This window comes from Carcharodon carcharias, chromosome 18 (genome assembly GCF_017639515.1).
Source record: "Carcharodon carcharias isolate sCarCar2 chromosome 18, sCarCar2.pri, whole genome shotgun sequence".
Lineage (NCBI taxonomy): Eukaryota > Metazoa > Chordata > Chondrichthyes > Lamniformes > Lamnidae > Carcharodon > Carcharodon carcharias.
In genome coordinates, this window is record NC_054484.1 from 64,885,595 (window position 1) to 64,911,919 (window position 26,325).

The 26,325-nt window shown below is 44.0% G+C and overlaps 1 protein-coding gene across 2 annotated transcripts in view; it reads right to left on the reverse strand.

Moving 5' to 3' along the window:
- LOC121290849 (cell surface glycoprotein CD200 receptor 1-B-like) overlaps nt 1-26,325 on the reverse strand; it is a 72,721-nt gene that overhangs the window by 20,006 nt on the left and 26,390 nt on the right. For both annotated transcript variants that reach the window (XM_041211853.1, XM_041211852.1), the window contains exon 3: nt 6,402-6,671. In XM_041211853.1, the coding sequence (XP_041067787.1) occupies nt 6,402-6,671 (270 nt within the window). The remainder of the gene's footprint in view (nt 1-6,401; nt 6,672-26,325) is intronic.

Sequence of the window (26,325 nt, forward strand, 5' to 3'; positions counted from 1 at the left end):
TGAGGTGCAGAGGGATCGAGGTGTTCTAGTACATGGGTCACAAAAAGTTAGTATGCAGGTACAGTAATTAATAAGAAGGCTAATGGAATGCTATGCTTTGTTACAAGAAGGATTGAACATAAAAATGAGGATATCATGTTTCAGTTAGACAGGGAATTGGTGAGGCTGTACCTCGAATACTGTGTGCAGTATTAGTCTCCTTATTTAAGGAAGGATGTAAATGCATTGGAGGCGGTTCAAAGGAGGTTTACTAGATTGATACCTGGAATGAGTGGGTTGCCTTGTAAGGAAAGGTTGGACAGACTGGGCTGAGGGGTGAGGGTTGATTTGACTGAACTACACAGGATCCCCAGCGGCCTTGACTAGGTGATCGTTGAGAGGATGTTTCCTCTTGTAGGTGAATCCAGAACTAAAGGGCACTATTTTAAAAGTTGGGTTCGCTCCTTTACGACAGAGATGAGGAGAAATTTTTTCTCTGAGTGTTTTGCGACCTTGGAACTCTCTGCTTCAGAAGGAGGTAGATGTGGAGTCATTGAATATTTTTAAGACAGATTAAGACATCGACAGATTCTTGTTAGGGACAGCAATCAAAGGCTATCAGAGGTAGATAGGAATGTGGAAATTGAAGCACAAGAAGATCAGTCATAATCTTATTGAATGGTGGAACAGGTTCAAGGGGCCGAATGGTCTACTCCTTTTCCTATTTCTTGTGTTCTTAAAATGCTTTGCAGTCAATGAAGTATTTTCCTAATATAATCATTACACAGGGCATGTCCCATAAATAGCAATGTGATAATGAGTATATAATCTTTTTCTTTGTTTTAATGGTTGAAGAGTAAATGTTAACTTGGACACCAGGGAAAACTCCCAGCTCTTCTTCAAGAAAGTGCCATGGGATTTTACATCCACCTACAAGGGCAGCTGGGGCTGTGGTTTTATGTGCACAGCAGCTACAGCAGTGCAACATTCCCTCAGTGCTGCAGTGGGAGTGTCAGCCTGGATTTTGTGCTCAAATCTCTACATGGGACCTGAATTCATCACTTTCTGACTCAGAGCAAACTATATTACCACAGAGCCATGACTGACATTGGCAGTATGCAGTGGAACAAACTTTTAATCATGTCTCAATGAAACTAGAACTATTAATAGATTCTATTCTAGACTATTTTAGACATTCTCATGAGTGGATTTATGATGGCACTACAGCAGAGAAAATCTCACTTCCTGGTAGTACATGGAAGAAATTCAGCAACACATTGCATTCTGAATAAAATGCCTTAGATAAATGCATTACATGAAATTTGCTAAAGTGCATAATGTGGATAAAATATTTTTATAATTTACCTTTTCACTCTAAATATCTGTGTGATGGCTGAATGGTGCAGGATGAATGCATCCTCACAGTTTCCTGTATGTTGTGTGTTGATATACATGTATCACTCACTGGGTCCCACAGATGATCTTCACAATCAGCAAGCAGAACTCCTTTCTGTTTAAGTGTGTCAGTGGGTTAAAGTTGGAACTTTGGAGCCTCATGATCCCATCATTTGCCCCTATGCCCTTGGAAAGCTAGCAGGTCTATAAAGCAAATGATCCTATCTCTATGACCAAAATTTTCCATTTGGCAGGCAGGCAAAGCAGGAGCAGACACAGATGGGTGCAGACCCAATCGGTGCCCGTGATCAGGGCCGCGCCGCCATTTTGTGTGGGCAGGCATGGATAGCGGGCGTACACAGATCGCTGGGTCCAGCGGTGACCCAGCAGTCTGTTTAAAAGAAGGCTTGGCAGCATCCTGTAGGCTGCTCACAATGGCCACCTGGAGAACCAACCGCAGAGGGTCTGCTGAGCAGGGCACTCTGGAAGGAAGGGCAGAGGAGCAGGGCAGGCTCTAGGGTCTGCTACAGGAGCAAGTCAGGCTGCAGGACAGGCCAGCAGGGGACCAATATGCCCCTCGCTTTTCTGATGATTGCCTTGCTGCCCTCCTCGAGGAGGTGGCAACACGGCGGGAGGTGCTGGCTCCCCAGGATGGGAGGAGGAGGCCGCCCTACATGACGAAATGTGCCTGGGAGGAAGTGGTGGAAGTGGTGAGCTCCCGTGATGTGGTGCGGCGGACCTGGTTCCGTTGCCATAAGTGCTTCATGATTTGTTGCGTTCTGGAAGGGTAAGTACCGTGTTGGTGTTGGGCATTTAACCCAGCAGGTAGCCTTAGCCTTCGAGGCCCACCCCTCCCACAAAGTCTTACTGTCCTGACTGCATTGAATCATGCTGGGCATTCCTCGTATTTTGGGTGGGCAAGCAGATAGTGACCATGCTTACATCAGCCTCAGTGGGTCATGAGGAAATGAGTTCTCCCCACACCATGTGTTGCTCTTAGTCACACATGACTTGTCTGGGGGCAACCTGCAGGAGATGTATCTAGGCGCATACTCAGAACACATATCCTATTCATGGTGATGAGATTGTGGAAGATGGCCAAGGGCCATCTGCTGCGCTCGACGCTGCACATAGTCACGCCTCCTTGCTACGGGAGCCAAGACCATGTGTTTCCTAAAGTGATGGACACAGAATGTGTCCAAGGTGGCTGTTGGGGAGGGTGTTGGGAGCAGGCATACTACCTTTGTGTGAGTGATCAGCAGTAGTGTGGAGAGGAATCATTGGAGGCCTGATATGGGCTACTGTGGTTGGGGTGCAGCGTGCGTGTGCAGACTACATGTGCAATTAACCACAATGAATAGTTTTCTCTGTTTTGCAGGAGAAAAATGTTCACAATGTCTGTGAGCGATCGTGGACTGGAGGCAGCTAGGCCTAGCTCATGATTTTGAGCCGATTCCTGCAAGAGGCCCTGGAGCTTGAGAGGCGCCATGTGCCCAGGTCCACTGGTGTCAGTGAGACTGGGGTGGAACGGCCAGGTATTTGAGGTCCACAGTGACATCCGTTCTGTCCTCCCACCATCATAGCACTGATGATTACTTGATAGGTTATTGTTGCAACACTGCTCATTCACAGAGTGATAGAGTTAGAGGTGTGGGTCATAGACAAAGGGCCCTCGACCCTTCAAAGATGCACATGTCAACCACCTTCTAAAGTCACCTTATCCCATTTACGACCACTATCCCCATGGCCTTGTATGCCATGGCATCACAACTGTACATCCAAATACTTATTACATGTTAGGAGGGTTTCTGCTTCTACCACTCTTTCAGCCAGTGCATCCCACATTACTGTGTGCAAAAGTTCCTCATCATCTCACCCTTCAACCTTGTGCCCCTTACCTTAAATCAATGCCACCAGGTTACTCACCCCTCCACCAAGGGGAAAAGTTCCTTTCTGTTGACCCTATCTATGCCCCTCATAATGTTAGAAACCTAAATAATGTCACCCCTCAATCTCCTCTGCTCCAGGGGAAATATCCCCAGTCAGTGCTATGTCTCCTCATAACTCCAACTCCCCAGCCCGGCCAGCATCCTAGTCAACGACCTCTGCACTCTCTCCACTCCAATCACATCTATCCCATGAAGTGCATTTCTCAATTGCAAGCTTCATCGGGTGAGGCTGCGATGACTGGGGAGATGCCAGCTGTGGACCTGGCAGATCCCTCTCAGGCGGGACTAGCACAGGCTCCACAGGCCAGAGGGTGGTTGCCAAGGTCATTGAGGCCAACAGGCATCAGGACAGCAGGGTCAGCAAGCTGTCTCAAAAGCCATTCTGAGCAATGGGGCAGCACAAAGATATAGCACCCGGAAATGTAAGCATAAGTCACCTTAGGCACACCAAAGGCTTCTCACTGGTGCTTTTGTGTTGGCCCTAGATTAGGGAATTATTATTTGTTTATGCTTGAAAAATGTTTTGCTTTCATTTTGTGTGATCTTATGATGGAGAAAATTAAAACCAGGTGTGTTGTCATGGCTGAGGCTGGCTCCTTTGTTCTGCATCTGTATCTTTCACGTACATTTTATGAGTGTTTGAGTGGACATTGAGGTTTGTATCCAAAGCCCTTAGTTGCAGCTGATGAAGTGGCAGATGTAGCACTTAAGTGCCGAGAATGGAAACGTCAGGCAAGGCTGGTCCTCCAGATCCATTTGTGTGGAGCAAGCTGAAGGTTCGTTGGATTAAAGTCTCCCGGGTGTCCCTGCCTCCTTGGTGTAGTCCCGGGTCAGCGTTCAGTCCATCATCATTCCCCTGTGCTTCCTCAGTGCTGGACTCATCGTGTGCAGCCGCATCTACTGTGTCAACGTCTTCGTCATCCACTGCGATCCCCCTTTCAGGCGCAAGATTGTGGAGAGTGCAGCATGAAACCACTATCACCGAGATACGATCTGTGGGGTACTGGAGTGCACCCCCTGACGGGTCCAGGCATCAGAAGCGCATCTTGAGAAGACTGATGGCTCCATCCACCACAGCCTTTGCGGTGCCATGGCTCCTACTGTAGCGCTCCTCAGCTTCTGTGCTTGGATGACGGAGAGGTGTCATGAGCCACCTTCTGAGGGGATAGCCCTTGTCACCCAGCAGCCAACCATCCACCAGGGCTGGAGCACTGAAGAGCCCCTGCACCTGGGAGTGAATGAGGATGTAGGCATCGTGGGAGCTGCCTGGGTACCTTGCACAGACTTGCAGAATCAGCATCCTGTGATCACACACTATCTGCACGTTCATGGAGTGGAAGCCCTTCCTGTTGATGAAGGCACTGGGCTCACCTGTGGCAGCTTGATGGCCACATGTGTGCAGTCCACAGCACCCTGGACACGGGGGAAGCCAGTAATTGCCGCAAAGCCTCTGGCTCGGTCCCAGTGGAAGTGGATGAAAGTCACTGCATGCCTGAACAAAGCATCTGTGACCTGATTGACACAAGTGTGGACAGCTGATTGGGAGACACCGCAAAGATCACCCACCGAGCCCTGGAAGGAGCCAGAGGCATAGATGTTGAGGGCAACTGTGAGCTTCAGAGCTGCTGGCATTGGGTGCCCGCCCACACAGTTAGGAGAGATCTCAGGGCCAATCATCTGACAGATATAGTTGACTGTCTCCTGTTACAGTTGGAGCCTCCTTCGGCACTGTACCTCGGTTATATTGAGGTAGCTACTTCTCTGCCTATATACCCTGGCAGCAGGATAGTGGCATCTTTTGCGGCCCCTTCCACCTTGGACTACCTCTTGGCCCTGTGCCCCTTGTGACTGTGCCTGTACTCCCAAAGGTGGCTCCCCTGGAGGCTGATTGTGCACTCTTGGCCTCCTCCTTATTCTATCCCTCCCTTCCTCCTCAGAGGAGCTGCCTCCAGTGGACATGTCAGAAATCATACCCAGGCTAAAGGGAGGCTTTCGTAAAGCTGCAGGCCCAATAAAGACTCCTGACTGCAGAGTGCTGACCTGAAGGTTCAAAGTACGCGGAAGGCTTTTGGAAATCGATCTGAACTGCTACAGCTCAGACAGGCAAGTTTAAAAAACTTTCTGCAATAAATACCCACAGACCAGATTGACAACTGCACTGAGCCCTCTTATCCCGCTCATGGATGAGTTTTATTAAAAAGTCACTTACCCAACTGCCTGAAAGTCGGTGTCGATTGCTGATTTAAGAGCCTTAACCAGCCCGTTAATTAATGGCGGGTGCGTGTCGAACTCCATTGCGCGCGCACCCAGCGGAATATTGCGATGGCGCGCGGTGACGTTGGGACGCTCGCCCGACATCAGCGTGCATCATTTTACGCGCTGACATGCCGGGCCTGCCCCCCACATGTCAAGCAGAAAATTCTGGCCTATGTTCTGCATGGGACATGCTACAACTCATGAACTCAGGAGCACTACAATGAATGACATTTGTCACCTGGTGAATGCAGGTCCTTACAGCTCCGTGGACTGATACTATAGATGAATCGCCTCCCCCATTACTGACTGGAAGGATCCAGTAATATACAGGGCAATGGTGGCCTTCATCTCTTAACAATAACAGTCTGTAGGATGTTCACAGTAGCTTGTGGCCCTGTTCCTGAATGTATTGCAGCTAATGGCTTGTTGCATGTAGTGCAGTCTCCTGACACACAGCTCCTCAGAAAGTGAAGTGGCGCAAATTGTATGTGTATGAGTTTCCTCCCTAAAACATGGCTTTGTGCTAAGGTTACAGGGAATGAATGGAAATATCCCATGAAAATTCACTGCCAATATATTAACAACAAATTGTTCACTGTTATATCTCATAAAACATTTGCAATAGGGAGACCCTAAAGGAGAGGGCTCATTTTTCCAAAGAGCTACAAAATTCTTTCTAGCCTCTTCAATTTATATTCTGCTAATTATATTATCTATGGAAAATCTGTTGTACATATAGCAGGAATATGCTTTGCAAAGCCAATCATTATACTTTCTCACAGGCAGAAGGTCTAGATTAAAAAGACTAGAATACAAACATACCGATGGAAATCGTAAGGTTCTGAGTTGCATTAAATGCCGGGTGGTTTATGATGCAGGTTTGTTTTTGTTCTGTGAAGTTGATGGGTGTATGGTAGTAACCTTCCACAGTCACGGTACCATCATCATTATCAACAAAAATCTGTGTGGAGTTTCCAAAAGTATCCTCTTTCCAGGTAATAGTTGCAGCTGGTTTACCCTTCGAAGCAATGCACTGAACCTTCTTCAGGCCATTTGGTAATGATTTGAAATTCAATGAAATAATTGGTGGAGCTGTAAAAAAGAGATAAAACTGTTTAGAAATAATATGAATGATACGATGAGCCTAATAAATGAGTGAGTATTTGTTCCTGAGTGGAATAGGTTTGAGTTTCAGTTTACTTCCTTAATTTGGGCTGTAGGAAAAATGCCTTGTAAATTGTGTTATGATCCCTGTAGAGACTAATAACTCTTAAAAAAGAGATTTGAATTTCAAATGACCAACTTAAAGGAATTGCACGATACAATTCCAAGTTTTAAGACTTACTGTAACAAACTAAAATCTATATTGACAGAACATTACTTAGTAGACAACTAATACTCTAAACTACAGGACAGGTATTCTTCTTAATTTAACACAACTGATAACCTCATGCCAGGTTTGTACATTATGCCACACTCAAAGCAGAGTTGTAGTCTTTACAGGAACTATTTCAAAGTTACTTCCAGCTTCCAACAGGCTTGCTTCTCCCCGACTTGCCAAGTTGTAGTGTCCAATGACTATTGAAAGTTGTTTCCCTCAGCCTTTTGAGAATCCCTGAACTGATTTCCAACAGCAAAGCCCACTCCGACAATTCCTTCTCCCAGCCATGTCATGGAAAATCTTTGAGTGTCCTTTAATTTCCAAGAATTCCATCTCTTTAACCAGAGAAGGTGCTCCCACTCACATTTGGCCACGTCACAAATAGACGACAGCCTTTCCCCCTATGGTTCAGAACAATTGCTGTTTCCCTGTCTCTTTCTCTGGGACTCTCTCTCTCTCCCTCTTGCTCTCTCTCTGTCCAGGGTATGTCTACAATAGCAAGTCCAGCTGCTTTGCTTTTATGTTTAGATGTTAAAAGTGGCACTTGGGTTTCAATAGGACTTGACCTGGATCCAGGTCCCAATGGCAACCAAGACAAACTGGCTTATCGCTGGCAGAACTAGTAGGAGGTTACATATTCTATTTAGCCTTGAATTAAGTGAGACTGCTTAAAATATAGCTATCTTACAATGTCACACAGCCATAACAATTGTCTGATCTGGTCTCAACTTTAATTTAAAGACTTCTGTTCAAAACGAGTCAGGACTTGAATTAATTCTGGAAAGTGGCTGGGAAGCTTATCTTGCCCTGTGTGGAACTCTTTTATAGTAGCAAGACTGAAAAGTAAGCAGGTTTGTAAAGCAGAACTGACACATCTCGGCATCTAAGCTTTGCTAACTTGAGATTGCCTAGAAGGCCTGTGGACTGTTCAAAGTAATTTTACTTGACACATCTCTCAGCAGTCTCTCTTAGATTGTCTTTGGCTTCACTAAATATAATTTCTCTTTGCTATCCAGAAGAAGATTCTTCTTGTTTTCTTTCATCTTCTCTGAAGTAACATTTACCTGGTACTTTATAGATATATGGTATATTCAGGACAGGACCAAAGAGGTTATAGAAGTAAAACTGAATGGGTATACCATGCATAGATAAGAATGTCACTTCAATGTACAAGTGTCTGAGATCAAGGAAGTTGCGACAACTGGCCAAAACACCACCACCCTTGTAAAGGTGAGCTTAGTCAGAATAGATGATCAAAGTAGAACAGGTAAGAATCTCCAAACCTTCTTTCTCATAGGCAGTCTTCTTAGGTAATTCCCTGGAATCCAGGATGATTTGCTTCCACTCTGATCCAATGGGTTCTGAAATGGCTGACAAGTCCAATGCACAATCTGCAGACTCTGCCTCACGTGGGCCAGGCGGTGCTTGAAGAGTTGGTTAGTTGATATGGAGTTGGGTAGTTGACAGGAAGAGCATTCTCTCTTCCTGTAAGGACATGGGGACATTCAACCCCTTGAGTCCTTTTCTTCATTCAGTGAGATCATAACTGATCTTTATCTAAAAACTATCCATGCGGCTTGACTTCATATTCTTTTGTCCAATTGAATAACAAAACTCTACTGATTTCAGATTTAAAATTCAGAGATCAGCTAGGGACAGTGTGTGGAGTAATGGATTAATAGATCTGTTAATGAGACCATGATGACATTAATGATGTAACTGTGACACCAATAGTCAGATGACCTAGAGGCTCCAAGAGAGCTAGATGCAGAATAGTCTGTGCCTTGAACACCATGCATTTAAGCTTAGGCCTCTAAATAATTCTTAATAAATTGTTTGAAGTTAAACCATACTGTAGGTCCATTGGATGAATGTGCATGGCATTCTAAGAATCAGCAAGATGGAACCTGTACCAGAGCTATTTAAAGCGCCAGTCAACAAGTTACAGGTTGGATGGTTTTGTCTTACTTCAGCTTATGGAGTTTGTGGAAGCATGGTGCTGGATTTAGAATTACTTTCTGGCAGTTGGTGCTTATAGCTGGGGAGGACAGAGGAATACCTGACTCAGGTACGGGGGCTGTGGCTGCAGTGACCAGGCCATGGAGCACAGAATACAGAGAAAGAAGCTCTTCAAAGAGAGAGGTGGAGGAGGGCTCTCCACAGAAGGCCCTGTCCATCAATGGGGAGGGTGGTTTCAGAGAGTAGTTCACCCTTTCTTTACCTGTCCCAGGAGCAATGTCTCTGGCAGCTCAAGATCAAAAAGGAGGTGGTCACTGATCTGCAACTTGGTCTGGAGCCTGTCATCAGGAAGAGAATGGCTCTGCCAGTGTCTTTCAACATCACCATTACTCTCACCTTTTTCACCTCCTGGCTCTTCCAGACGGAATCGGGAAACATTGCCAACGTTCCCCAGTATGCCCTGCATTGCAGCATCTGGGAAGTGACAGAGGCCGTACACACAAGACAAGGGGAGTTCATCATCACCTCGCTCAGGAGGAGCAAATTGAATGAAAAGCTACATGGTGCCATTTATTGCACCCATGTAGCTCTGCGGGCCCTCCATGTTAGTGATCCATGATGGATGGATCATCCACTCAGCACTTCTGGTTTAAGATCCTTGTAAATGATTCAACCATATCTTTTGCACTGATGTGCTGGGCTCCCCCATCATTGAGGATAAAGATATTTGTAGAGCCTTCTTCTCCAGTTGTTTAGCTGTCCACCACCATTTACAACTGGATGTGGCAGGACTGCAGAGCTTAGATCTGATCCATTGGTTGTGGACTCACTTAGCTTTGTCTATGCTGTTTGGCATGCAGGTAGCCTGTATGGTAGCTTCACCAGGTTGACACCTTTTTTTAGGTGTGCTGCTGCTGATCCTGGCATGCCTTCCTGCACTCTTCATTGAATCAGAGTTTATCCCCTAGCTTGATGGTAATGGTAGAGTGGGGGATATGCCAGGGGTTACAGATTGTGGTTGTGGTTGTGGTTGAGTACAATTCTGCCGCTGCTGATGGCCCACAGCACCTCATGGATGTCTAGTCTTGAGTTGCTAGATCTGTTCGAAATCTATCCTATTTAGAACGCCGGTTGTGCCACACAACAAGGTGGAGGGTATCTTCAATGTGAAGGCAGGACTTTATCTCATAAGGACTGTGCCGTGGTCACTCCTACTGATAATGTCATGGACAGGTGCATCTACAGCAGGCAGGTGATCAAGTATATTCCCCCTCCTGTTGGTTCCCTCACCACCTGTTGCAAACTCAGTCTAGCAGGTGTTTCCTTTAGGACTCAGCCAGTATTGGTAATGGTGCTACTGAGCCACTCTTGGTGATGGACGCTGAAGTCCCCCACATAGTGTATATTCTGCACCCTTGCCACCCTCAGTACTTCTGCGAAGTGGTGTTCAACATGAAGGAGCACTGATTCTTCAGCTGAGCAGGGTGGGGGGCTGGTGGGGGTGCAGGTGGTACATGGTGGTAATTAGCAGGAGGTTTCCTTGCCAGGTTTGACCTGATACCATGAGATTCCCAGAGCAACTGTATACCACTGTGTCGCCATCTCTGCCAATCTGTCCTGCCAGTGGGGCAGGACATACCCAGGGATGGTGATGGTGGAGTCTGGGACATTATCTGTAAGATATAATTCCATGAGGATGACTCTGTCATGCAGTTGCTTGATTAGCCTGTGAGACAGATCTCCCAACTTTGCACAGGCCCCTCGATAGTAAGGAGGACTTTGCAGGGTCAGCAGGCCTGAGTTTGCCGTTGTTTCCAGGGCCTAAGCTGATGCCAGGAGTCCATCCGGGTTTATTCCTTTTAGACTGTGTCGTGGTTTAATACAACTGAGTGGCTTGTTAGGCCATTTCAGAGTCAACTACATTGCTGTGGATCTGGAGTCACAGGTAGGCCAGACCAGGCAAGGATGGCAGATTCCCTTCCCTAAAGGGGCATTAGTGAACCAGGAGGTATTTTTACAACAATAATTTCATGGTCATCATTCATTAGACTTTTAATTGAATTCAGATTTAACCATCTGCCATGGTGGGATTCAAACCCAGATCCCCAGAGCGTTAGTGTTGGTTTCTGAATTGCTAGTCCAGTGACAACACCACTACACCACCGCCTTCTCTGTGGTCAGAACCATGATGGCCAGGCCCACATTATCGAGAATAAAGTGGCAAAACTTCCCCCGATTAAGTGGGAGGGTGGAATGGGCTGACACAGGATTCCTGGTCACCGGCGATGTGATATCAATTAGGCTCCTTAATGAGCCACTGATGCTCATTATTTCTGAGTCCAACACAATTTATTGGTGGCTGAGGGATTAAAGGCTTTTTCACACTTCCAAACGGCTGTCCATAAAATGCTGTTGCGTTTGCTGGTAGCCGTGTAGGGAAGGTCGCTCAGTGCCTGATGGAAGTGGGGGTGCCTGCTGAAAGCCATTCCCCTGCCCTTGCTCTTTGAACCCCATGACCACTCTCCTGTAACCCCCAAACCAGCGAATCCCATCCTGCCCTCACTCACCTTTGGCCTGGGGTCACTTGGCGATCCTGGCCTCTGATGGCAGCATTGCTGGCAGCTGCCACTCCCCCCTCCCCCGCTGGGCATGAAGAGCAATGGAGAGCTGCCAGCCTCTAATTGGCCTGCAGGTCTCGATGGGCTGGTTCTCCACCGCTGGGACCCTGAATCTCAGGGAAGGCCCAATGGTGGTCACTTAAGTGCCTGAAGGGCACTTGATACCGTTCGACCTTCCCTGTGGAACTGATGGGGGTTCTCTAACCAAAGCAGCCCTTTTTGTGGATTCTGCCTTTGCAGTAGCAGAAGCAGAGACAGTGACCACCATTGTCACTCCATGATGCTCCATCATGGTCAGATCTGCTAGCAGAGTTAGCACTTCCACAGTGGAAAGTTTGGGCTCCAAGTTTTGTACAATGCCCTTTGCCATGTTGAAGCTGGACTTCTCCATGTTCCTTAACAGCGACAGAAGGCTCTGTGGCAGGCCTGCCAATGCCCCAAGCATCTTGGTGTGCATCTTCATCAATGTTCTATTCTAGGCAGCCTCATAAAAGTCCTCATTTCAGTCACCTGCAGCAGAAATTGTGTGTGACCTCATCCTCCCGCGAGCTGGCACATGTGGCACCCTTTCCCCAAGGCCTGACTGCAGCCCACCTGTGCCCATTGACTGACCACATACTAATCCTGATTCTAAACTAGTCTCTAAGATATGCATAGTGTCAATATCTGAGCTGGTGGATGGGTTTGTGATATCAAGAGACAGTGTTTCCTTATAAGTAATTTGAGCTTCCTTTTTCTCTTCAGCCTGCCTGTGCTGTGGCTGGCCAGGTAGCAGATCCTGGGCATCCAGAAGCATAAAAGCAGAAGTTGAGGATAAGGGTAAGGAGGGTGATAGGTAGGAAAGGAGCAGGTCCCTGGTCACACCATCTTCAGTATTTAATTCATGGCAGGTCTTGGGTTAAGGATGAGTTGAGAAGGGACATGAAGCTGTAATTCACCATCATCTTCAATGTTCTTGGGGATGCTGGAAGCCATGGATTCCATTGCCACCAGCCCTATAATGCAGAGCACCATTTCCCCAATTGGGGTGAGTAGATAAATTTGTGGTGTCCCCATTATCTTCTGTTGTTCCCTCCTGTTATGGGCACACTTTTCCTGCAAGACAGAGAGCAGAATGCCAGTGATTTTATGCCACGGTGTCTGGTGATGTCCCTGATATAGGTGAATAGCTGGAAATCTGTGGAGGCAGAGAGAGCGGTGTGAGGTTGGCATTATAGGAAGGTGTGGATGAGATGGCATATGTGAATATCAAGCATGAGTGCTGCTGGGTGAATGATGGGAGTTTGGTGCATTTGTCAGTATGACAGACTGGTGGTCTGATGTGAGATGTGATGTGAGGATGCATTCATTGGCCCTGACTGCTGGTCACCTCCCTGGTCACAATCTCTCACTCTCTTTCGAGGAAATGCCTTGAAAACCCCTGACCATTTGAGGAAATATAGCCTCTCTCTTCTATCCACTTCCACCACGAGTGCCTCCAGAACATCATTGGTGAATCTTAGAGCTCTCTTCCTGGACTGATGTTCCTTTATCTTGAATGTTTCTGCTCCAGTTGTTTTCAGGCTTGAATGTTCCAATGAGGCTTTTCTTTAAGAGGAACAGGCTACCTTTAAGAGTTGGAGACTAACTAGAAGATGTGCTAACCTCACATGCTATTAGGCACCCCCAAATGTGCGTTCAGCCAATCAGCATCATGGGATGCACTAGGCTGTATGTGGAAATCATGATGATGAGGAGATGACAGCATGAAAATTTTGTGCTTACTTCCAACACAGCTGGAACAGACAAGTCATGAATTATGACTCTCAGCCCCCATATCTAATTAAATTTCTGGCCTCAAGTTTGCTGACCAGAAAATCAACTCAAAGATCCAAATGAGTACCTCTATAAAGGTCCAATGTCAGTACCTCAAGAAAGGTCTGACATCAGTAACTCTAGAAAGGTCCGATATCAATAACTCTATAAAGATCTGATATGGGTAACTCTATAAAGGTCCGATATCAGTACTTCTCTTGCAGTTGAGTTGGAACTAAGACATGAATCCTTTTCATTTTTATTACTTAGCATTCTGGTTTTCATTTGCAATGTGGATATATTAGTTTGAATAACAAATGCTGATTACGCTATAGGAAGAATGAAATTTTAAGAATTATTAAACGATGTGTGTGGAAATTGAACTTAGTATAATCTGAAACACAGTAATTGTTTCACCTACTTAACTTTTGTTTGGTTCGTTCAGCTCACAATAGTAGCAGGCACTCAGATGTGCTGACAGAATCTCTTTTGCACTAACAGTGACTCACTCACGGTGGCAAAGTATTTGCTTATGGTGATAGGGAAGAAACTTGTGTTGGCAGGCACCCTACACATATTGGCAGGCTGTGTACCCATAAGGGCATATGACTTGCTCTTATTGGCAAACAAATATCTCGCATTGGCAGACATCTAATCTTGGTGGGTGACTCCCTAACTCATTTGTACTGGCTCGGTCCTTCAAAGCGTTTGATGAAATTTGGATACCCTTCTTAAGTAGAGTTCTTTTAGAAACCAGCTGAAAGGAACACAGAAAATTGTTAAAGTTAATATCTCCAATTAATATTTCTTAGCTAATTTTATGACCTTGTCCATTATGATGGTGAGTCAATTTGAGGGCTCATATGGCTACTTACATTTAAACTAGAGTAAATCTAGCCTCGATTATATTTTATGTTCTCCATGTAACTTCAATGCTAACATAGATTTTATTTGTAAAAACCATAGGATAGCTTTTTGGTGTGACCTAGTCCGCTATAAATGATCTTTATTATTGCTTCTTAGATTGGTTTGTTATACTCTACTATTTAAGCTAGAGAGAAAAATTAGAAAAAAAACCCTCAGATGCTACAGGAAGATCCTGGGCCCAATTTAATGCTTTCCCCCATGGTGAGTTTGGTGGTGGGGATGGGGGGTGGGGGGGGCACTGATGGGTTGGGGTGTTGTGGGGAGTTATACATCAGGTAGGAGGGTGGCAGGTGGGGACCCTGTGGATGGCTTTTCTGCCCCACCGCCAATTGAGGCCCTTGTGGACCACCACTTAAGGGCCTCAACCCACTGCTGCTACTATTATCCCAATACCAGACAGGGGGCTCGCCTTGCAGGATGCATGATAAGCCAAACCCGTGTTGTGTTTCTTGTGGACTCCTGTGGTGGTCCCTTGGTCCAAGGAACTCAGTGCCTGATTAAGTGACTCAGCATTAGGAAGGTGTGGGGGGCAATCCCCCTTTCTGTTTGGGAGAACCATCCTCTGCCCTTGCCCCCATCCTGCAACACCCCTTCGGCCATCACTCACTTCTTGTCTGGGATCCTGCCTTGGGTGGGTGTTGTACCAGCTGCAGCCAACACCTCCCTGGTGGCACTGCTATTCAATACTGGCTTCTGATTGGCCGGCAGCTCTTGGCAAGCAGGACTTCCAACCCCCTGGGTCCTTGATCCCAGGGAAGACCCACTGCTGTTGAGTTAAGTGTCTATGTGGCACTAAATTTTGGTGGGCTTTCCCTGAAAGAGGTGATGCAAGGCTCTTGCCGGCTTTCCAGCAGGTGGTGATACTTCTGTTGCCTCCATTAAATCCAGCCCTCTGCTTCTGAATTATGAATGACAATCACACATCTTATTCTGATCTCTAGTAAACCTTTGGCAGAGACACAAAGGCAAACAGGACATGCATGTTTTGCATTTTCTGTACCTAATTTGAATTCACTGTTATCTCTGGATGGGGGATATAGCAATTCAGGCAATTGTATTGAAGTTTGTGCTGTAAGGTGATACGGAGTTGTAGTACAATAAAAGCACAGAAACTTCATGTAATGAACCTTGCTGGTTTCTGTACTGGAAATCAACAGCAAAAAGGATCCCACAGCCTAATTAGTCATATCCAATAATGTGAGTTCAGCTAATGATGGTTCCCTCTGCATTTAAACTTCTGCAATATTATGACTAGAAATCCAAATGACAATACTATCTAGAGAGCTCTGTAAACAGGAGTGGTGCTAGGTAAAGTTTCACCCCTGACTTTCCATGTGGATTTTTTGGGCTGATTTGGAAGACTAGATCTTTAAGTCTTTACACGTGACAAGCTCATACTGTAATATTAGTATTGTTTTGCAATATGCATTTGTGGTTTGCTCGTGAACTTACAATTCTGAGGACTCAGAAAATCTACCCTGGAATATAATGCAGTTTCATCAGCTTTTACATATCTAGCACATATATGGAGTTTAGCTTCAGTGTCAGCAATTGTTCTAATTCTCTATTCATAATCTTCATTGCTGGAACAAAGGTGGATACATGGAGTTGAGTTACAGATCAGGCATGATCTGATTGAATGGCAGAACAGCTTTGAGGGACTGAATGGCCTACTTCTGTTCCTGCAGTTTCATTTGTTTGTAGCATATCTACTTTTCTGCTTGCAGATATTTTAAGTTGTGACTTCTTCAGTCTAAGTTTTCAATCCACAATTAAATTCACATATGGTTTCAAAGAAGTGCCTTTCTTCAGGGCGAAAATAGTAAAGTTAACAATAGGTCAGTTAGATTGATTAAGGAGAGTTTTCTAAAATATAATCCTTAAACCCCAATGTCCTTTGATGTGTGCACCCTTCTATAGTTTCTTTATAAAGGTTATGTAACTCTTGGTTTATTAATAATCAACTTGTGTTATCTATAAAATGGAGACATTCTTATCTGCAAATTGCATAGCTGTTAAATTTAGATATGAAATGACATTTACTTTCCCCTGACAATTCTGAGAAGTGCCAGAAGGATGCAGTCCATTTTAGGTGTTAATTGGGATTCTAATGAAGCAATATTGAAGATGGCAGCACAGCTTTTTCTGTATTTTACTGGCTTTAGAATTAATAACCACCAATTTGTTTCTATGTTTTTCAAAGTGGTTGAGTCTTATCTCCAGTATCTCTTTTAAAAATCATACTGTTGAAAGAATTATGATTAACTATAACATCCATTCTTTCCAGTAGATTTTTTTAGGTTTATTGAACTTTCAATATCATTATAATAACAAAGATACCACAAGGAGAGAAATATCATGGCTCATGTAGAAGTAGAATCAGACTAGCATACAAAATCATTGCAAGGCACTTGGCTAATTAAAGTCTGTATAACGAATTTTGCAAATGCTTTCTATATGCTATCTGAAGACATTATCCAATGGTTTATCTTGCCAGACAAATAGGGGCCAGGGAAAATGACAGTTAATACTCAAGTTGTCTGAGATTGTCTGAAAAGATGGTGGGGTAAAGAAAATAAATTTTGAGCCCCATTTCAAATGGCAAGTTTGCTGAGTTATCTTGGTTAATTTCTGGAGTTTATTTTGCTCCTTCACAGTGTGTATAAGAGGTTGTAATATGAGATTTATTGACTACATGATTAACTTCAGGGATCAGGCAAATAATTGTGAAATATTTGTATCTTTCTAGACATAAAATAATTTTGCAAAATCTGTGGCACATCACAGATAATACTTTTTTCTTTATATTTTCTTCCAATTCAATATATTCTGGAATGAAAGTACTTGGAGATAAAAACCTTTAGGTTGGAATCATGCTGTGTAACATTAAAAACAAATATATTGACATTGCACTCTAAAGAGCTGTCTATACCTGAAATGTTAACATCACAATCCTGTTAAGGATGTGGGCCAAGACTTTTCTTATCAGATGTTGGCAAGCTTGCAGCTTGTGTCTGCATTTTCTGTTTATTGCCAGCAAATGCTTTTTATTTGTGCATATTTCCCATGCATTGCAATCACTTTATTCAGCTATTTTCATGACATTAACGGAGTAAATTTTCACTATTACTACCTGGGCATAAGCACTGGGTGAAGGAAAGGAGGGAAATTCTGATGGACAAGATTACACAGCAGGACGACAACACACGGAATTGTTCTTTCATTGAAATTAAAGAACAAACAAGCAGGCTCCGTAAAGGGGAGGTGACTCTTCATGGAAAATCCTTCATTTTGCACTCTACCCAAGAAACAATCAGTGCCCAGGCAGTAAATTTGAAATAGTTCCCCATGTCTTTTCATTACTTCAAATATGTTTGCTGACCATTTAAAGGGAACAGATGTGAAGAAGGAGAAAGGAGAACAAAATAAACAGAATGTAGGAAAGATGGAAGAACTAAACAGATCAGAAGGATTCAGGGAGCAACATAAGATTATCAAACAAATAGAGGAAGTTGTGTGTAAGCAAATACACTAAGTGCTGAGAATAAAAGTTTTGAGCTAGAGGCAAAAATTGCTAAGGGGGAAATGATGTAAAACACCAACATCACCATGGCTTAGGCTAGAACAGGACTGTGATGTGAGCATTTCTGGTTAGAAGAATATTAATGAGGGTCAGAGTAGGGGTGCAGTGATTGTAGATAAAACATTTCCTACTGCCTTTAGGGGTCACTTGATTGTACTGACGAATGAGCCCTAAGCATGGGTAATCTTAGGGGCGGAGTTTTCTAGTTGTGGACCTGGTACAAACATGTAGCTTCTAAAAGAGCTCTGTAATAAAGTTATCTGTTTCAAGTAAGAAACCTGTTCAGTACATCAAGTTTATTATAATTGGCGACAAGGATAAATACCTTCGTCGCTGAACTTGTGAATGTCAATACATCAATTCGGAAGGAAAGAAAGAAAAGTATACTCACCAGTCATGCCACTTTTTGGCAGAATCATGACTCGTCCATGGAAGACTGGAGCCAGTACATAGAGCGCTTAGGTCTTTATTTCATGGCGAATGAAATAACAGTGGGGGAGAAGCAGAAAACAATTCTTGTACGTGTCTGTGATAGCAAGACTTATAACCTCATCCATAGCCTGACGGCCTTGAACGTGCCCAATTTTAAATCTTTTAATGAGCTGGTAGACCGTGTGAAGATGCATTTTCAGCTGAAGCCATCAGTACTTATACAGATGTTTAGGTTCAACTCCAGAGTAAGGGCCCCTGGAGAGTCCATCGCAACTTAAATCATGAAGTTTAAACACTTGACTGAGCACTGCGACTTCAGAGATACACTCAATAACAGGTTGTGGGTTCGGTTGGTTTGTGGCGTGCACAACGGTGCCATTCAGCACTGCTTGCTTGCAAAAGTTAATATTGATTTGAAGTGCACCATGCTATACAGAGTGTGCAACATGGCGCCGTTCTTCAGTTGGGGCAAGAACCTACTGCCAGGCATGGTGCAAAAGCCAGAGAGACGGCAGCAAAGTGGGAGACAGGCTCTACTGCTCAAAAAACAAAAAGGCATAGTGAAAGCATCTCAGCAAGGATTTAGAAATTAATCTGTTACAGATGTGGAGTTAACCATGTACCGGAAATCTGCAGATTTAAGGAGGCAGAATGCCACTACTGCCACAAAAAGGCCATGTAATAAAGCAATGCAGGGTGAAATCGAGACAGCTAATTAGGTAGTAGACCAAGGTGATTGAAATGCTCAATATAACAGAATCAGAAGCTGCTGATACTGATATATATTCCCCATACATTATCAAAGCAGTAGAAACTGAAGCAATAACCGTCACCCTTCAAGTGAATGGGATGCCTCTGGTCATGGAGGTACACACGGGAGTCTTGACCACAATGGTGGGAGAACACACATTTAAATACCTAAATGAAGGTACCCAGCCACTGAACCTGGAGCAGACCGTGGTTCAGCTGAAGACATACACTGGAGAGTCAGTACAGGTAAAGGGCATCGCCACAATATCTGTGTCCTTTTGGCAACAGACAGCCCAGCTTCCATTCATCATTGTAACAGGTGAAGGGCCTAGTCTTCTGGGCCATGATTGCTTACAAAAAATTAAGCTCAACTGGTCGGAAATATTTCGAGCGAGAACAGGAGGAATTCCTGAGCCGTTAGGGAAGCAAAACAGCGCATTTTGTGATGAATTGGGAAAGATAAAAGGCTTACAAGCAAAAATATATGTAGATTTGGAGGTAAAAGCCCGGACTTTAAGGCCAGACCTGTGTCTTATGCCCTAAAGGAGAAGGTGGATAGAATTATGCTGCTTAGAGAAAGTAGGCATAATCCAGCCAATCCAATTTTCAGAATAGGCAGCACCCATAGACCCTGTGATGAATCCAGAACAAACTATTTGCATTTGCAAAGACTGCAAATTAACTATGAACAAGGCTGCTAAACTAGATAAATATTCTATCTCGAGGGTAAAAGATTTGTATGCTAAGATAGCTGGAGGAAAATCCTACACCAAACTGGACATTAGCCATGCATATCAACAGCTAGAGCTGGACAGCATGTCTAGAGGGTACGTAACCATCAGCACACACAAGGGCCTCTATCAATATACACGCCTACCCTCTGGAGTATCATCTGCCTGTGTAATCTTCCAAAGGACCATTGAAAGCCTATTGCAAGGACTTCCCCGAGTAGGAGTGTACCTGGATGACATCCTGATCACAGGATCAGTGAAAGTCTAACATTTGGACAGCAAAAAAGAGGCTTTAAGAAGATTTTTGGAAGCTGGTGTATGCTTGAAGGAAGAGTAGTGTACTTTCCAAGCTACTGAAATCACTTACTTAGGTCACCGAATGGATGCCCAGGGGTTGCATCCAGTTGAGGTGAAAGTCAGGGCAATCAATTTGGCCTGTCCGGTATATCAAGTTTATTACAGGAGAAAAGGGAGGTGCAGTAGACCTAATGCATTGTTAACCGAAGGTTCCATTAAATTACGAGAACATAGGGACGGTTTAGGGATGGTGCAAAAACTGGATTAGAGTAAATGAACAGGAATATAGCTGTTATTTTGGAAGTGTATTATAGACTACTGTCGGAAGGAAGTAAAAGAAGAGATAAGTCGATAAATTAGAGAAACTGCAGGACCAAGAGAGCCTTAATAATGTGTGATGTTAAATTTCCGAGGATAGACTTGCCAGGTTTCTACAGCATGCCCAGGATTTATTCAGTGGGCTAGATATTTGTTTCAGACTGTATTTAGCTGCAGAATAGTCTGCATGCAGACAGCAATGCCAGATGGCGGAGGTCTGAGGCTCAACTAAAATTGGGCCTTGGAAAATAGAGATAAGAAGGGAACTAGTCCAGTTAAACTGTAAAGAAAAAATACTAAATAAGACAGTGGACAATGAATGGATTATGTCTGAGAGGAGATGATTACAATTTACATATTCCCACTGGAAGCACAAATGGCACAATTGAAGCTGAATTCCTTGGATGGGTAGAAGATCTTAAATTTAAATGAGGCTTCACCAAAAGGCATACAATAAAACTAAGATTAATAATACAACATGAAATTAAACTGGATAGAGAAAATATAGAGGTGAAGCAAAATAGTTTAGAAAGACTGAGAGGACATGTAAATAAAAATTGATAGGTAACATGAAGAGAAATAGTGAAGATGTTTATAAAGCAAAATGGAAATTAATAAATAAAAGAGTTGGGCCAATGAAAGATGAAAAAAAAGTTTTATGGAGGATGAAACAATAGTGGAAATATTGGGCAGAGTTTTGCCATCAGCGAGCAGGGGGCAGAGCCCCCTCTCCCACCCGTAAAATGACACAGAATCAGCTGCGGGATCAATTATACAATTAAAGGACCTGCCCGTCCAACCTTAAGGTTGGCGGGCAGGCCAGGAGCCCCGGCGGGAATTAGAAAAAACATGAAACCTCATCCATCGGCGGGATGAGGTTTCATGTAGGGTTTAGAAAAGTTTAATAAAGTTACTATGTAAATTATGAACATGTCCCATCTCATGTGACATTGTCACATGAGGGGGACATGTTAAGGAATTTTTTTTTCTACTTTTAATATTTTTAAAAGTGTCAGCGATCTCCCTGAGGCAGCACTTAGCCTCAGGGAGATATGCACTCTTTCTTGCCCATGCACGAAAAAGCGCACTCTCGCTTTTGGGGAATCCACCCCCACCCACACAGGGAGTGCATAGCACTTCCCGCCGGACGTCACACTGGGTGGGCCTTAATTGGCCCGCCCACATAAAATGGCGGCGGGGCCCGCTTCTCCGGCGGGGATTGGCTCCCCGCCCGCCAGAGATTGGGTCAGGCCCACCTGCCCGATTGGCAGAAAATTCTGCCCACTGAGTGCAGTAATGGTAAGGAAAGATTACAAGGGGAGAAGTGAAGCAATTAGAAAAAAATAACTATCAATAAAGAAGTACTATTGAAACAGCTCAAGGTAGAACAGGTACTAGGCCCTAATGACATACATCCTGGAATATTGATGGAAGTCAGAGAGAAAATAGCGGAGGCTTATACTGGAGTCTTTCAAATATTCTTAGATAAGGAATTGGGTCGGACGACTTGCAATTTCAGTCTCCACATTGTCATATTGTAATGTTGTTTATTTTGTCTATCTGATGGGTCATAACAAATACCAGATTCATAGAATATCATTCTCAAACAGAAGCACAATGTGCCTTCTTTCACAATTCCCTTTCTTAACTATGTCCATTATATTTAATTTCTGCTTTCATTGGGTGTGGGCATCGCTGGCTAGGCAGCATTTATTACCCATCCTTAATTGAACTTGAGAAGGTGGTGGTGAGTTGCCTTCTTAAACTCCACCATGGGTTCAACCACAGTGGAGTTCAACCACAGTGCTGTTAGGAAGAGAGTTTCAAGAATTTGACCTAGGAACCATGAATGAGCGGCAATTTAATTCCAAGTCAAGATGGTGTATGGCTTGGAGGGGAACTTACAGGTGGTGGTGTACCCATGCATTTGCTGCCCCTGTCCTTCAAGGTGGTAGAGGTCATGGGTTTGGAAGGTACTGCAGAAGGAGCTTTGGTGAGTTGCTGCAATGCATCTTGTAGATGGTATACACTGCTGCCACTGTGTGTTAGTTATGGAGGAAGTGAATGTTTAAGGTGTTGGATGGATTGCCAGTCAATCAGAATGCTTTGTCCTGGATGGTGTCAAACTTTTTGAGTATTGTTGGAGCTGCACTCATCCAGACATCATCAGACATTCCTGACTTGTGCCTTGTAGATGGTGGACAGGCTTTGGGCAGTCACAAGGCGAGCTACTTGCAACAGAATTCCCACCAAATCCTATACCTAACTGGACATGAGCCATGCATACCAACATGGATGTTGTCTACAGGGTAATAACCATCAACACACATGAGGGCATTTATCAATCTACGTGGAGTATTGTCTGCATGTGCAATCTACCAAAGGACCATGAAAAGATTTTTGCAAGGACTGCCCCAGGTAGTAATATATCTAGATGATGTTCTGATCATCGGGTCAACTGAAGCCGAACATTTGGGCAACCTGGAAGAGGTGTTAAGTAGATTCTTGGAAGCCAGTATTCCATTAAAGAAAGAGGAATGTACATTCCAAGTGCCAGTAAGTAAGCGCTACTTACTTAGGTCACCAGGTGATGACATGGGGTTGCATCTGGTAGAAGAGAAAGTTAGGGCAATCAAAGAGGCGCAATATCCGTCCAGTGTAACTGAACACACAGCTTTTTTGGGCATGAGTTATTAACAGTTATTATAGCCACCTCTTGCCAAAACTTTTAAAAAAAAATTCATTCAGGGAATGTGGGCTTCGCTGGCTGGGCCAGCATTTATTGCCCATCTCCAGTTGCCTTTAAGAAGATAGTGGTGAGCTGCCTTCTTAAATCACTGCAGTCCATGTAATGTAGGTACACCCACAGTGTTGTTAGGAAGGGAGTTCCAGGATTTTGAGCCAGCGACAGTGATGGAACGGTGATATATTTCCAAATCAGGATGGTGAGTAACCTGGAGGGGAACCTCCAGGTGGTAGTGTTATCATCTATCTGCTGCCCTTGTCCTTCTAGATGGCAGTGGTCATGGGATTGGAAGGTGCTATCTTGGTGAATTCCTGCTGTGCATCTTGTAGATGGTACACACTGCTGCTACTGTGCGTCAGTAATGGAGAGTGTGAATGTTTGTGGCTGTGGTGCCAGTCAAGCAGGCTACTTTGTCCTGGATGGTGTCAAGCTTTTTGAGTGTTGTGGGAGCTGCATTCATCCAGGCAAGTGGGGAATATCCCATTATACTCCTGACTTGTGCCTTGTAGATGGTAGACAGGTTTTGGGGAGTCAGGAGGTGAGTTAATCGTAGCAGGATTCCTAACCTCTGACCTGCTCTTGTAGCCACAGTATTTATGTGGTTAGTCCAGTTCAGTTTCTGATCAATGGTAACCCCCAGAGTGTTGATAGTGGGGGTTTCAGTGATGGTAATGCCATTGAATGTCAAGGGACAATGATTAGACTCTCTCTTGTTGGAGATGGTCATTGACTGGCACTTGTGTAGCATGAATGTTACTTGCCACTTGTCAGCCCAAGTCTGGATATTGTCCAGGTCTTGCTGCATTTGGACGTGAACTGCTTCAGTATCTGAGGAGTCACGAATGGTGCTGAACATTGTGCAATCATCAGTGAACATCCCCACCTCTGACCTTATGATGGAAGGAAGGTCATTAATGAAGCAGCTGAAGATGGTTGGTTTGTCAACATTGTTACACTTGTTGTTAAAAAAAAATCATCATTGGTCATGGAATTCATAAAAAGAAGAAGCCTTTGTGAAAGTTAAGAAGCTATTACAGTCATCATGTCTACTGGTACATAATAACCCATCAAAAGAATTAATATTAACATGTGATGCATCTCCTTATGGTGTGGGAGTTGTGTTATCATACAGGGTGGAAGATGGTACTGAAAGGCCAATCGGCTATGACTCCAGAAACCCCTCTGCAGCCAAGAAGGGTTATTCTCAACTAGCAAAGGAAGGTTTATCAGTAATATTTTGAGTGATGAAATTCCACTAGTACCTACATGGACAACATTTCACCATTTTGTCAGACTATAAACCATAAATGTGTTCATTCAGTGAGGATAAAACCATTCTGCCAGCAGCCTCAGCAAGAATTCAACATTGGGTTTTGATATTATCTGCGAATGAGTATATCTTTATGCACTGTCCTGGTTTGCATTTTGCAAATGCAGATGTACGCTGTCATCTCCTGTTGTCAGATAGCATTGTACATGCTCCAGTGCAACAAATAGGTGTGCTTGCACTGGATTTCTTGGACTCTTTGCCTGTGTATGTGAAGCAAATAAGAAATTGAACAAACAGAGATCCAATTTTGTTGAAAGTCCGAGTCTTTGTATTGCAAGGCTGGTTGAATTCACCAGTGCCTGAAGAGATGAGACCATTCCATGCCCAAAAGAACAGAATTAAGTTGTCAAAATGGAAGCTTGTTGTGGGGATCAAGTGTCATTGTCCCTTTGCAAGGAAAGGAGCCACTCTTGACAGAGCTTCACAGTGCACATCCAGGTGTATACCTGAACTGCCATTTTCTAATGGTGTACCTGATGCTGCAGTTCCTGAGCATGTCGATTCAGTGGGAGAACCTCAAGTGGTAGAGCTACGCTGGTCTAACCAAATAAGAAAACCACCTCAGAGACTTAATTTTTAATCACCTGACCTGTATATATGTATATATTGCGGATTAAAATGTTCTTTGTAAATTGAAAATGTAAAAAAACTAAATTGGGGAAGGAAATGTAGTGATTGAAGGTATAGCCTTTCCTACTGCCTATCAGGGGTCACGTGATTGTTCTTGGAGATTCTCACCAATGAGCCCTAAGTGTGGGGTAATTTGAGGGAAAGCGTGGCTTTTTGTCGTGGACCTGGTTCAAGCATGTAGCTTCTGAAAAGTTTCTGTAATAAAGTTATCTGCTTCAAGTAGAAACCTGTCCAGTGCATCAAGCCATTACATCTACCTTCTCTAAGCTTTTCACAATCTTGTATAACTCTATCAAATATTCCCTCCATCTCTTACACTAAGCAGAACAACCCCATCCTTCCCAAACTAACCTTGTAATTAAAGCCCCACCCCCACACCCCCCCAACCCTGGAACCATTCTGGTAAATCTCTGCATTCTCTCAAAGACCTTCACATTTTCCTAAAGTGTGATGGCCAGACCTGGATGCAATGTAACAGCTGGGACCCAACCAGAGCTTTCTAAAGATTCAACATAACCTTCTACTTTTGTGTTCAATGCCTCTATTTATAAAGCCCTGGATTCCACATACTTTGCTAACCACTCTCTCATTATGTTCTCCCATCTTCAAAAATTAATGCACATCCACCCTCAATTCCCTCTGTTCCTGCATTCTTTAGAGTTGTGACATTAAGTCATAATGCCTATCCCCACCTCTTCTGCCAAAATGTATCACCTCACACTTCTCCGTATTAAATTCCAACTGCCATTAGTCTGCCCGTTCTGTTAGCTGATCTATGTCCTGTTGCAGGCGATTTATACCTTTCTCACTGTTGGCCACCTCTCAAGTTTGGTAGCATTGGCAAATTTTGAAATTTAACTCAGTATTCCAAGATTCAAGACATTCATAAAAAGCAGAAAAAAAAGTGGTCCTAGCATTGACTCTTGGAGAAAACCACTGTCGATCATCCCACAGTCCAAAAACCAATCGTTTTGCCAATTTTCCATCCAATTGGGTACTGACTATTCTATTCCATGAGCCTCAATTTTGTTGATCAGCCTTTTATGTGATACTTAGTCAAATGCTTTATTAAAATCCATATAGACAACTTACACCACATTCCCTTCATCAACCTGCTCGGTTATTTTATGAAAAAATCAATTAGATTAGTTAAACTCAATCTGCCTTTTACAAATCCATGCTGGTTCTCTTCAATTTAATTTAAATCTCTCCAAGTGCCTGTTGATTTTTTTCCCCTTATAATGGATTTC